This window comes from Oculina patagonica, chromosome 8 (genome assembly GCF_052425735.1).
Source record: "Oculina patagonica isolate OP01 chromosome 8, crgOcupat, whole genome shotgun sequence".
Lineage (NCBI taxonomy): Eukaryota > Metazoa > Cnidaria > Anthozoa > Scleractinia > Oculinidae > Oculina > Oculina patagonica.
In genome coordinates this window covers 15,124,814-15,137,969 of record NC_135765.1, presented here as the reverse complement: position 1 = coordinate 15,137,969, position 13,156 = coordinate 15,124,814, and the positions used below count along the sequence as shown (strand labels likewise).

The 13,156-nt window shown below is 38.7% G+C and overlaps 2 protein-coding genes across 3 annotated transcripts in view; one reads left to right on the top strand and one right to left on the bottom strand.

Moving 5' to 3' along the window:
• Positions 1 to 6,194, bottom strand: part of LOC144664512 (uncharacterized) — a 58,233-nt gene extending 52,039 nt beyond the window's left edge. The window contains exons 1-5 of one of the 2 annotated variants that reach the window (XM_078525677.1): positions 5,822 to 6,194; positions 5,638 to 5,692; positions 2,971 to 3,021; positions 2,535 to 2,579; positions 254 to 298 (exon numbers count right to left, since the gene is read on the bottom strand). In XM_078525677.1, the coding sequence (XP_078381803.1) occupies positions 254 to 298; positions 2,535 to 2,579; positions 2,971 to 3,021; positions 5,638 to 5,692; positions 5,822 to 5,832 (207 nt within the window). In that variant the 5' untranslated portion in view covers positions 5,833 to 6,194. The remainder of the gene's footprint in view (positions 1 to 253; positions 299 to 2,534; positions 2,580 to 2,970; positions 3,022 to 5,637; positions 5,693 to 5,821) is intronic. The other variant, XM_078525679.1, reaches the window with a different exon arrangement.
• A 1,446-nt stretch (positions 6,195 to 7,640) lies between these two features.
• LOC144664177 (uncharacterized) overlaps positions 7,641 to 13,156 on the top strand; it is a 52,989-nt gene continuing 47,473 nt past the window's right edge. Inside the window, exons 1-4 of the mRNA XM_078525289.1 lie at positions 7,641 to 8,085; positions 8,224 to 8,302; positions 11,897 to 11,950; positions 12,451 to 12,495. Coding sequence (XP_078381415.1) covers positions 8,081 to 8,085; positions 8,224 to 8,302; positions 11,897 to 11,950; positions 12,451 to 12,495 — 183 coding nt within the window. The 5' untranslated portion in view covers positions 7,641 to 8,080. The remainder of the gene's footprint in view (positions 8,086 to 8,223; positions 8,303 to 11,896; positions 11,951 to 12,450; positions 12,496 to 13,156) is intronic.

Below are 13,156 nucleotides of genomic sequence, written 5' to 3'. Positions count from 1 at the left end.
TTCAGGTTAAATTTGTTTCCAAACTAGGTTACCAGTAATCTGTTTCAACCTGAAAATGACTCTAACAATGACATTAAACAATTGGAATTCATCAGTTAACAAGAAATCCCAATTATAAATTCAAATTGTTTGAAGCAATTATCTTGAGTGTTATCTTGAAGTTGAAACAAATTTTTTAGGTTGGAAATTATAAACAGACAACAATGAAACCGCACAAAATAAGTTAACAGTTAAAAGTACATTTCCTTGATACCTTGTAACCTTTAGGCCCTCTTAAGCCGTCTTTTCCTGGAGGACCCTATGAAACAAATAAAAAAACCTTATACATGTAGTTATATTTAACACACAACAGACTTATATATACTTATACACTCTGTGTGTCCTTTTGGGTTAATGATCCTTGAATCTGATTGCAATTGGTTCTCCTATTGTTGTATATTCCCTATTATTAAAAACTAGCAATGGTATATTGCAATTCCAGCATTTTGATTAGTCAACAGGCAATGGTATATGAGCTCATATACCATTGACCACAATTTTGGTAGCCGATACGGGTCAACGAAAATAGCTGGGGAGCTCAAATAATGCAATTCTTCGGACGTTTATAATAAAACAATTATTCCCCTCGCGCTTGTTGGATATGAGATTGTTACAGCCAACTTGAGGCTATGCGCCTCGTTGACTATCTACAATCTCATATCCAAGGCGCGCTTGTGGAATAATTGTTTTATAGAACACAGTTGCACATGCATTGCTGTTTAAACAGAAAATTATGCTTTATCTTTGGCTTACAAATACATAACCTTAAGGAATTTGCAGGTTTGGACAGTGTTCCTTTAGTGCTTACTCGTTTGGACTGAGTGACAGTCAACTGGCTGCACCCTGTTGACTATTTGCTCAGGACTGTAGTTTACCAATAAATTTTTCTTCGTTGGTTTTGGCTAAACCTGATCATGTGGAACAGGGCTAGGCACTATCCAGATAGAATGCCCTTGAGCATACTATCTGGTGAAGATAACAAGAATTTACTCATGGTTTTCAGCCAGAAGAGAAAAAGTAGTTGTTTGTAACCAAAAAACAGCAAATGGATGCAAAGCAGATCAAGGTTGGAGAAAAGCTTTCAAAAAGACACTTTGTGAGGCATATATAACACCAAGTTGTAAAAGATCTGACATCATTTTAAAATCAAAGTCTCTTCGAGATATCGACGTTTTTGCATGAAGTATGAGTCGAAGGTTTATCCCGTGCATTGTTCTTCGAACTTATCATTACAGTTTCTTTGTAGTTTAGTTTAACAATTTCCTATCTTCGCGGAGGAAATGCAGCCATAAAATTTTGTCAAAAATGGCTCGTCCGCGCCGGGTATTTATACACATATTCCTTAACATTACACAAATAAACAGTGCAAATTTCACCGAGATCTGACAATTCTATACTTTAAAATTGCAAGGACCTTTCGAGGCAGTCGATTACGGCAGCGAAATTAGCGAATGAAACAGCAAAATATGCGTTCGACGCTTTGCTTTTGCGACGCCATATTTGAATTGTTATAGGTGGACCGCTGTTCAATGTGTTCAAGGCCGTATCGTTACGATTGCTCCACGAAAAAGCACGAAAAAAAATACGGATATTTCCGACTACTGTCGTTACACTCAAGCTGCGTTTTGTCTAGGCTCTGCGAGGGTCGGATATCAAGACCCAGGATTAAACAAAAGCCATGTATACAGTGAATGCTTTCGAATTATATTTGAAGATGAAATACGAAAGAATTTTGCTGTCTTTGACTGAAATTCCACTCGAACTGCGTAGATACGATCGCATGTTGTAAAGCCGATTCATGCAACATTGCTGTCATTCCCTGTCAACGCGAGGTCACGTCCCTAACGACCTAGGCTGATGACGAAATAGAGTTGCGCTTGCATGTAGCGACCAAATTTGGCCTAATTTTTAACCGCTCCTAAGCTAAAAGAAGCCCCCATCTCTTGCATTTGTTTTAACTTCAATAATATCTTTGAAAAGAGCGAGTTTTTTGGTATGGTTTATTTTTGACGTTTGTAATTTTTAAACGATGTAAGTGCTAGTGATTATTTATCTGATTTATTCGTGTTTTAGTTACGCAATCCATCGTTTGTGCGACGCTTTTTATAGATCGCCTTTCAGACACACGTGCGTTGAGATAAGAAAGCTGACATGTCACTTTTAAAATTGTTATATAACGTTTGTAAATGTGACAAGTCACGTTTTTTTTCACGAGATCGCAAGTGATCACCCACAGCGGAAAGTAATCCCTTGAGAAATTAAAACAGTCCCTTGAGAAATTAAAAAAGTCCCTTGAGAGTTTACAAATATGTGGTTCCAAATTTTGTCCACATAACCCCTATTCTACGTTTTTAGCTTGTAAACAAGCAAAAACGTCGAAAAAATGACACGCGCTTGATCAAAACCAATATTATTGTATCATATCTTAAATAAATCTGTAGTTAACCCAGCCATCATCACTCTGTTAGCCCAAGCAAGGTAATCTTTATACAAACCTCCAATCCTTGTGGACCTTGGACACCAACTTGGCCTGGCCTTCCCTACAAAAGAAACAAGACTCAACTGACTAGCCCAGCTATAACATAGGTGCATTTTGACTGATTTCCTAATTTTGTGACAACCCTGCTATAGAGGCTTTCATTATCTGTACCTTTATGCACCTACCAATGTTAAGCGGCAGGAGGGGGAGGCTGGGCATAGGCCCGGCATTTGAACTTAGCTGAGAGTTTCTGTTCAAATGCCCAACCCCACTGAGCATTTGTGGATGTTCAAAAGAGTCATTGAAAGTTCTTCAAAAAAAAATGTTGTAAGCAAGTCCATTAAAAAAGTTCTCTAGCGGCTTGACATTGATAGGTGCATTACAATCTTACATAATGTCCTTTTGATGTCTGGATCACGTTAAAATTGCAGTGATAGTTACTAGTTACTTACCCGTGAACCTTTCTGTCCAGGTTTACAGTCGCATTCTTCATCATTTTGATCCTAAAATATGACACGAAAAACATTGTTACTTTAGCGATGCAAGAAGTTGAGCTGCCGGCCATGCAGACAGTATAGTTTTAAAATGATCTATAACAACTCAAGCATTGAGTTAATGAGGAAACTGTAAATTTACATATGTAAACTTATTTTGATTGTATAATATATCATTGCAAAGAAACAGTTTTTTTCTAAATTGAGAAAAAAAAAATATTTTTTGAAACTCCAAAGCTTCATGTAAATAAGTGAGTGAGTGATTGTCCCTTATTGACCAATTGCTTAAAAGAAAGTCCTGGAAAGGATGCACAAATAATTTTCATTGTCAGTTTATAAGAAATTTCTCTGTAAAACTCTATAAAGACATTGGGAAAATTTGCAGATGTGTTGTTCTAGGAAATATCCATTTTCCCCGAGCCTCAGCATTTTTTGTTTGAACACATCCCACACACCACCCCTGAGGAAATTACAGTTTTCTACTTAATACCTTCCTTAAAATATTTTGACTTTTGAGACCCCCCTCCCCCTCAGAATTTCTAATGATCTTTCATGCCAGAGAGGGTATGGATATTTTCTGAACTGCACAATAAATGGAAAAATCAAATATGGATTCTTTTTGCTTGATCTTTTACACATAAAAGCCCCGGCTAAACGATCAAACATTTTCGTCCAACATCATGTCGGAAGACAAGAGCATGTTTGACCGTTTAGCTGCCTCTCTCAACATTGCATTTAAATGGTTTCCAATGCTTCACGCGCAAATGTTTAGCCACCTCTGCAAACAAAGCAAGCCCAAGCAGGAAAAAGCAACCAATCAGAAACCGAATCTATGTGACATCGCGCCATAATTTCAGCGGTAATACGCACAAAGCGTGATGTGGGCTCACTTTGGTAGATGTTTGATCAAACATTGTTTGCTTGTTTAGCCACCCCGTGTCGTGTGTGACAAACACGATGTTGGAAGAAAATGTTTGATCGTTTAGCCAAGGCTTAAGTGTCTTCATATTTGACCTGAGATTTCTTTTGCCAGACTGTGAATATTAATTTTAAGCAATCTAATTTTTAAGAATTTAACAATATCTGATATAAGAGGCCCTGTTAGAGGTAATTTTCAATGGGCAACACGGCTCTGAAACGACGACATGAAGGAGCTGAAATGATTACCAATGACGAGATGCTCCCGTGAAATTACGACAGCGACAAAGAAAAAAGCAAAATTGACAGTGACATTGGCGCTTTTATAAGCGGCTTGTAGGCAAAATAGCCTTTGCAGATTTACCCTTAAATATTCCCATCTTGCACTTTGTAAAGAGCATTCTCATGCATTGAACGAATGCAATCTTACGCTCTAACAATTCATTTCCAGGTAGAAAATCGCTGCTTAAGTTAAGTAACTACAAAATGATCCATCATTTTGAAAATAATTCTCTCCATGTTCTCTTTGAACCTACTCAGAATAAAAGAAAACATATCTCAGCTACCTCAGTTTTTTAAATTTTTTGGAAAAAATCTCACAAGTCAACGTGAGAGGTCTACAAATAGGGAATATTATGGTGACAGAATAACGAGAACGCATTTTTTTGTGTTATGCACTGCAGACTCAAATATTTCCTATATTATCAGTGGCTATGGACAAATTCGAAATTACGACAGCAAAATGCAAATCTTTTAAAATTGCAGCGTGAAAAGGTTTGAAATCTGGACAGGATACATAAAGACCCCCCCCCCCCCCCTAACAGGGCCTCACATAAGATTCCAGCATTTTTCAATACAAACATTATATTATTTTGTGGTGTTTGCCACTCTGCCAGTTCTAATTCTTTCATAATTCCTTGCACAAAACAAAATATAGTTTACCTGGCAATATACAAATCATGCAAGGTTGGTTTAGGTTGAGACTATAATGACAATAATCAATTGTCAATTTGCAGTCTTAATAGAACTAAGTTTATCTCTTTCTAAATCTTCCTTTTGGTCAAATTTGTTTTAATTCATTCCGAGATATGACAGAAACTTCAATTTAGTGACTTTAAGTTACGAATTAGTAATTATTGTAACATCTACGGGTAGATTTTTTTTGTTCTTGATCTCCCATAAACTATCTTTGATATTTCATAATTTTAAAAAGACTAATTAGTTACTTCACTTCATACAATGTGGTGTCTGAGGGCACTATATAAGACGGTGAACGTTCTACTTTGACAATCACAGTGCAAAAAAATTATAAGGAAAAGAGCAGTAGACGATTAGATAAAAAATCACTTAGCTGGACCACTCAGCTTTGGCGTGAATTCGAAGTAAAATCCTTAAATTCCATTCAAGCCGCAAGCATTATATTTATATCACACAGCACCATGAAAAAACTTTCTATCATCGCAAAGAAAAGTGGCTGTTTAACCCAGTAAACAGAGCTCTTTCGGAATTTGAGCAATACCGATAAACCGACAAAACTTGGTTCGTGAACTGCTCGCGGACTCTTAGTGTTCCCCACGCGCGCTGGCACGCGAGTGAATGTTAGTTCATTCACTAAGGTTTCCCCGCACCGCTCGATGAAGCACAAACAATTTTAGCCTCCAAAATGGCAAAGAAAATGCATAAAACTTGTGAAAAAGTAAACCTTACCTGTGAATTCGCTATTCTGCACACAAGAAAAAGTAGGACGAAGAGAGAGGCCGCCCTGAAGATGTAAAACGTGAAAAATAAGTGAGACAATCCGCTCGTAAAACCGGGTAAATCGAAGACTCAAACGGGACAACAACAGCCCTGGGAATTTTTTAAAGAGTATCAAACGTTCACGCAAACCTACCTTAACCTCATGATGAACAAATATCAAATAATCACCAAGAAGAGATTAAAGCATGCAGAATTGAAGCACAGTGCCGCAGATCGCCAAGCGTTTCGTGGATAGCACAAGAGCTTGTTATCTGAGCCTCGGCGGCCGTGTCAGTCCAAAGGAAGTGGGAAAAATCGATTGTGGTGCAATCCGATTCCCCGAGGAGCTAGGTGAACCCGACAGTTGACAGGCAGTTGTGACCTGACATTTCAGGGATTGTCTGTAAAGGCGGAGAATGACGAAAAGGAAATATCAAATTCAGGATTGTCTCATCACACCTCAATAACACGCATAGTTGAGCACGCCTTGGCGCCAATACAATCGCCTTTTTCGCGGCAAAATCGAAGATCGGCATGTTTACTAAATAAACTGCTCGATATTTCCGGTGGGGAGTAGTCCCGCCATCCAGTGGTGAACCGCTAGAGTCCACGAATTACTCTCCAGCTGCTTCCACCTCGTTTTTGTTTAGTCTTCGACCTTCCACAAAACGGTTCGATGAAAGAAATTCTTGTTTTCGAACACGTCCCCCGAACGGAATGGTTGGCGAAATAAAAGGTATAAAATTCGAAAAAAAGAAGTATTTTCATCAGAAATCCCCGGTTATATTAATATATAAGTTATCTCGTTTCTTGATCTTATCGCATCTGTCATCTTGCAGCTTTTCTAAATCACCTTTCAGATACACGAGGTCGTGCCCGCGGGGGGCCGTATTTTGAAATTTGTTAATTTGTACGGTTTTAACAACTGCTTTAGCCGTAAGATAAGAGCGATTGGCGAATTCGTACACACCTAATATTCGTGAAGCTGCGCTTAATAAAGTGCTTTAATGAATTATCCATCAACAGTTTTTGGCATACAACTTTACCAAAGACCACACACACAAAGACTTCGCGCATTCAATAAACAAACGTTGGTCAATGAGTTTGTTTTCAAACTAAAGGATTGGAAGTGAATGCAAGAAAAAGACTTAATGCAACAAAAGAAAGAACTGCTCCTCACGCTGAATTTACGCTAGCATGGCGTCCGAGTCCTCTCCTTACTGATACAAAATACAGTCAACTCCTGCACGAAGCTGATATTCGATGTATGACTTTAATACGCCAATAAAGGAAGTTATGTCGATTTCCTGTGTTCATTTTTTCACAACTTTCGCGTGCCAAAAGTCAAGGGTAGTTGTGAAAAAAGCCTTTTCTTTACAAACATCACGCCACTCTAGATCTACATCCCAATATAAAGAATATGCTAGGGAATATGACACTTTTTTCCTGTTTAAAGTAACATAACTACATTGCATATCAGGGGGTCTACCCTCGGAGTTACCGAACTGGGTTTTCTCAGGTAGTGACAGACATTTATAGCTTGGGTCAAGTTGTCCGGCGTAAATGATCTTTAATCTCAATCATCCATAGATCCACTGAAAGCTGCAGAAAAAATACGGTTGCGTTTCACCGCTTATATTATTTGACACACTGACGGAGATTGTTTATCTTGTCTGGGTGCAGTACGCAAATCACCATCCAGGAATGACAACTATTTGCGGTTAGAATACTTGGAGTGCTTTTTCCGGCTGCCGAAATATTTTCCGGGCAAAAGAAAATTAGTCTGCCCCAATCCAAAAACATGAACGGACCTTTAATCCGAAGTGGGTTCCGTATTTTGGGAAAACACACCTAATTTCGCTGGATAAATTTCGCGGTTTTACTATGCGCATGCAATTTTCTTTCGTTTGTGTCCGCTTGGTAGATGTTGCACCTCACACCGGCTCTTCCACCTCGAGAACAGAAACTACTTGAAAATAAAAACAATTACTCACAGGCTAAGCTTGTTCAAAAGCGATCAAGAGGGCGTCCGCTGTAACGCGCCTCCAGAAATTCCTGGGAAATTTCCGAATAATTATTAGATTAACCTATAATTACGTTCTCGGTAGAGACTGAGCGCAAGACAGATAGACTATTGTTCCCCGGAGTGAAAAACGCACCCACCCATTCATTCAATCTTGACAGTTCGGGAATTCCGCGATCTGTCAATAAATCGTGAAACATTATCACCCGTGGCCAAACGTGAAACAAAAGCCGCTTTCTCAATCCTGGCATTTGGGTCTGGTGGCCATTTTCACTGATCACCGGGCGACAATTCTCAACTCTTCACACATAAAAAAACCCTCGTTAGCATAGTATGACCAGATAAGAGCCCAACAGAACTGGTAGCTGTTTCTGGATATATTTATTAACCATGCGGTACGTTAGGGCACAATGTTGTGTTAGCGATCTTTGACACGCTTCAGTTCGTGTTTTCTGAATTTGCCAAGGAACATCTCAAGCGTCTGCCACGCGTGTTTGTCCACTCATGTTCGACTTTGGTTTTTTGTCTTGCAGGTTTTCAGTTCGTTTTGCTGCTCTTTTCGTCATAGTTTGTGATTTTTCATTGGTACATTTTCCTCTCACGGACGCCGAGGTAAGTCTCTGTTTCATCAGAAGTGTTTTCTCACACGAAAGCGTGTCCCCTTGCACTGAATTACCAATCGAACTGATCGTAGGAAAAACTCGATTGTTTAAACCCGACAGCTCTAGCTTCTGTTTGCTGTCATTTTGAGTAGTAGCTATTCGTTTGAAAGCAACATTAATTTTCTAACGGTATAAATAAGGCATATCTTTATTTACACTCCAGTTACCCGCACCAAACCATTTATTCCCTAATCATTTCGAATGTTACACTACCATTCATTCAAAGGATCTCGCCTGAAACTTTAATGCGAATGTTTTTCAAAATGAACGAATAAATTAGTATTCTCTCTTGTTTGGAAATATCGGCTACAATAACTTCCCTTAGTTTATGGCGGTTTTATTTTCCATTTAACTTGCTACCCGTACCATAAATACCTCGTGGATTTGATCACACCGATGTACTATTTATACTCTTAGGTAGAGCCGTTTAGAACTTTTATTCCGTCGCCTTAGTAGGGGAAATTTACGGTATTCGCCTTATCCGTCGAGGGACTGTTAAGAAACAAAAAACTTTGCCAGTAAAACATCCTTTCTTTTCTGTTACTGGGCTGCTGTTACAACAACTTCAGCAGGATGAAATTTCAGTTCGTGGTAATCAATCGAAGAAGAACTTAGGGGATATTCCGTTCACGCTGGAGTTTTCGATGCCCTTTTAAAAAAGAAAAGTTTTTTTAAGTCCCAATTTGGACAAATTTTGCTTTGTTCGGGATACTCGAGTGAAGAACTCGCGCGTTAGTGCGAGAAAGTGTGCGTGACTTTCACGCGAGTGAACAGTTTTCGCGCGAGCGCCGGCTAAGCCGACGAAAGACAGCCGACAGAACTGACATGTACGTCGTTCATAAAACCACTGTGCTGCAGTTTTAGAATAAATCCTTGTAATGACACCATGATAAGAAGTAAGCTCACTTGAACTTGGCATAAACATCACGACAGACTTGCTCGAAACACACAGGAAAAACCCCGACATGTTTATGTTTACGACTCGTGCCCTGGGAAAAACCATCGAACACTGAAGCGTTGTGTAATTGGAACTACCATAAGGCCATTAAAGCTTCCCGGGAACTGCCCTTTAGTCCGGCTCGGTTTAAGAACAAAGATCCGCTTTTTATGCGGAGCTTAATTTGAAGTCTTAATTAGTTAAGTATTAAGGAGATTTTTTTATTCACACCGATGAAGGGGCAAGAAAATAAATTCTACGGTAGTTCTCGGTATTTCTGATCTAATGCCATCTGTTTCATCCATTGTGTCCGAGACCGTTCCGCTATGTAGCCTTCGACCTTTCTGCAAATTCATTTCCGGTGGTATCAGGCTATGGAGAAAATATTGAACAACGGAAATTTATCACGATCTCTTGTTGTCTCACGACTGTCCGAAACTGCATACCGTCACATAAAAAGAATCGAGCGTATAAAAGGATGAACAGAGAAAAAGTTGTTACTGTTAAGACAAATCGCGTGAATTTTGGGCATCGACAAGACTCCCGTGACTTCCGAAATGAGCCTAACAAAATCGGACTATCATAAACCTTCTCAGTAATCCTAAAACATGCGTGCCATAGTCTTCCGCTGCTTAAAAGGATAGAGAATTCTAAAGCGTACTGGTTAAATTGCTTTCTTTTTGGTCATGCAATCGACAAAGCTGATGGGAATTCATTATGCCTTGGGCAATGAGTCAAACCGCAAGATTATAGGCGAGGCCTTTCTACAGTTTCTGGAATATATACACCCCCTTCGGCCCCAGCAAAGGCTGTCTGGTATTCAACAATGACAGCGCTCGCGGATCTGGCATTTCATCAAAACATTAGAATTGCATTTTCGTGTAATAGTCTTTTACAAAACGGACAGACTGGCGAGATCTATATTTGGACGTTGCCTTCCGGTTTAGCTTTAGCTTATCCATGAAACACTAGCAATCGATACTAATGTTTGGATATACTTCAGAATAACAACTAAATACTGATAATTACTAGCCTGACTCACAAGAAATCCATATCCGAATTTGGAAAATGTTAGATTACCCAGAACATTTTCAGCTTTCTCCTTGCAATCACCGTTTTTAAAATACAAATTATAAGTTTGACCTCGTCGTCCAGTTACATATAATCATTGTTTTCTTGTATCACATAGAACGAGCATTTTTACAGTCCTGATTTTTAGACTAACAGCAATAAGCCTTTTGCACCTTATAAAAAACTATATTTTTTAAGTAGCAGTCCATTTTTTTAACACAAAAGCGTGCATTATAAAACAGGGTTAAATTTACCCACCCAAACTAGGGCAAAAATTAATTGGTCCTTAAAGTAATAGCATCTTGTCTGGTGACCTGCAATAGCAGTTTACTGTTCCGCAAATTCTGAATTTATCATATGGGTTATTGGCCACTTTAAAAACAAGTACGAGCCTGGAGTTTGAGAAAGTTTGGATGAAATGTCACCAAATACATGTTTTAAAAAAAATCAGGAAAATCCCTCACAGTTTTTTTTTTCTATTATTATAGACAGTGTTTCCTGTGTGACTCTGTAATCTTGTCTGGTTTTTTTAAAAGCACCTTACTATATTTATTCGATTAAGCTTCCAACCTGGAATAAGCACCCACTCTGAAGATTGGAAAAGTTAATAAGCGCCCAGCCTGGAACAAGCACACCCCCCCCCCCCCCACCACCAGCCTCAAAAAGGAGGACTGAGGAGAAGGCAGCACCAGAGAGTTTGCAAATTGACCTTAGTGACAATGAGATTAAAACTAACTAAGTTCTGCTACGAGACTTCACTGAAGACCAAGTTTTCTTGTTTTGTTGCAAAATAACCCTTGCTAAATTAAAATTGGTGCAAAATTAATAAGCGCCCAGCCTCGAATAAGCGCCCACGTCGAATAAGTGCCCACTCTGAAGGTCTAAAAATTTAAAAAGCGCCCAGGCCGCTTAATCAAATAAATACCGTAACGAAGTTACGGACCTTGAAACATGGTTAAAAATCCATACAAACGTCTCTTATTGTGAGCTAGCGTCCCCCCCCCAAAACCCTATAAACTCTTAAAATTTTTATCCATTTTGTGACAGCTGTAAAATTCTGCCAAAGATCCATTATTTGAAAGAAACAAAAGAGAAAAAAGAGTATCACAAAAATCATTAAAAATTAAAAGTTTATATGGTTTTGGGGGACGCTGTCTCAAAATAGACGTTTGTATGGATTTTTAACCATGTTTCAAGGCCCATGACTTCGTCTCTGTTCATCCTAAAAGCATCAAACTTGGTCAAATGACCAATGTAACTGGTTTCGTTCATGTGGTGGTCTCAGACTATCGATTGCCTAAAATTAAAAACTTGCCCCAGTTCCCTGCGCAACCTCAGAATGGCCAATTTTGGCGGTCTTCTCACTGCCTTGAAGCCTTTTGATGTTCAATTAAAAAATCAAGGACTTCCAAGGACCGAAAACCAATTTCAAGAACTTTCAAGGCCTTGAAATCAAACTCCTGAAATTTAAGGGTTTTCAAGGGTTTTCAAGATGCGTAGGAACCCTAAATGTTGTTCTTGTTTTTTTTTTAACAGTGTCAAGGTTGTCAATCTTGTGTTCCAAAATGTATAGGACCTAAAGGTGCACGGGTAAGTATATAATATACAATCTGCCATATCTAAATAAGTAGTGATGAATGCCTTTACACATGTTCAAAAGGACTTCAATACAATTTTTGCACCCTTAAAAACCTTAATACTGTAAAATTCCAAACAACAAATCCCTATTACCCTCACACCTGTTAGATTATGGTCTTCATGGTAATATCCTCATTAGCAATTTCACCTGAAATGCAAAAAGAAAGAAAATAATGCACAATGAGGGCAAGTGTCTTGTATAATTGGTCCATAACCTTGTATCAATAGGAGAATGCTTGTTATATTTTCCTTTAACTTTTCTTCCCTCGAAATGTGACAAAACTTATCCCTATTTCTCAAAGTTCCTGTCACCTTCGGAATACCATTTCCCCCCTCCTATCAAGTTTCTGCCCTCCCCCTCCCTCCGCCACAAACACACACACACACACCCCTCACAAAAGAGCATGATGAGAATATAATGTGTGCTTATTTAAATTTCATTCTCATTCTAGGGAGATAGAGGAAGAACAGGACAAACTGGTCCACCAGGTTTGCCAGTAAGTATATTGATACTTTTTCTTACCTTTGTCTAACAGCCTCTGTGTGAAATACTGGAAACTCAGACCTCACAATAACACTTAAATGTAAGGTGAAATAACCTGAGCAATCAGCAATTTAATTATGTTACCAATGGATGGAAACAAAATCTTTTGTTAAATTTAATTTGAATTTGTACACAAGCAGGTGGATCATGGATCAAATTGCAAATGTGTTCGGAGAATGTACTTGAGTTTTTGATACAGTGCTCTGCAAAATCCAGTAAAAGTAAATTAGTTGGTAGAAAAATTTACAGATAATGAAAGGGAAAATCAAATGTGGACTGTTTACAACTTCTATTTATAACATCATTGAATGCACCAAGAAACCAACATGACTAAAATAACTGAAATTAGTACAAACTCAGCTGCGTTCTATTGGAAATCCACGAATCTGATTGGTTCTCCCACTGTTTTCTATTCGCCAATAGAAAACAGTCGCGCGCGGGCTACCGCGCGCGACTGTTTTCTTTTTAAGCGGTAAATTTTCTTGATTTTTGTCTTCAAAGTGCACAATATTGTAGGTTTTGGACTGCAATCCTTTAGAGTTTCTACTAAAACAATTACACTACTCGCCCTCGTTTTCTATGAGCGATAGTCAACTTGGCTGCGCCTCGTTGAC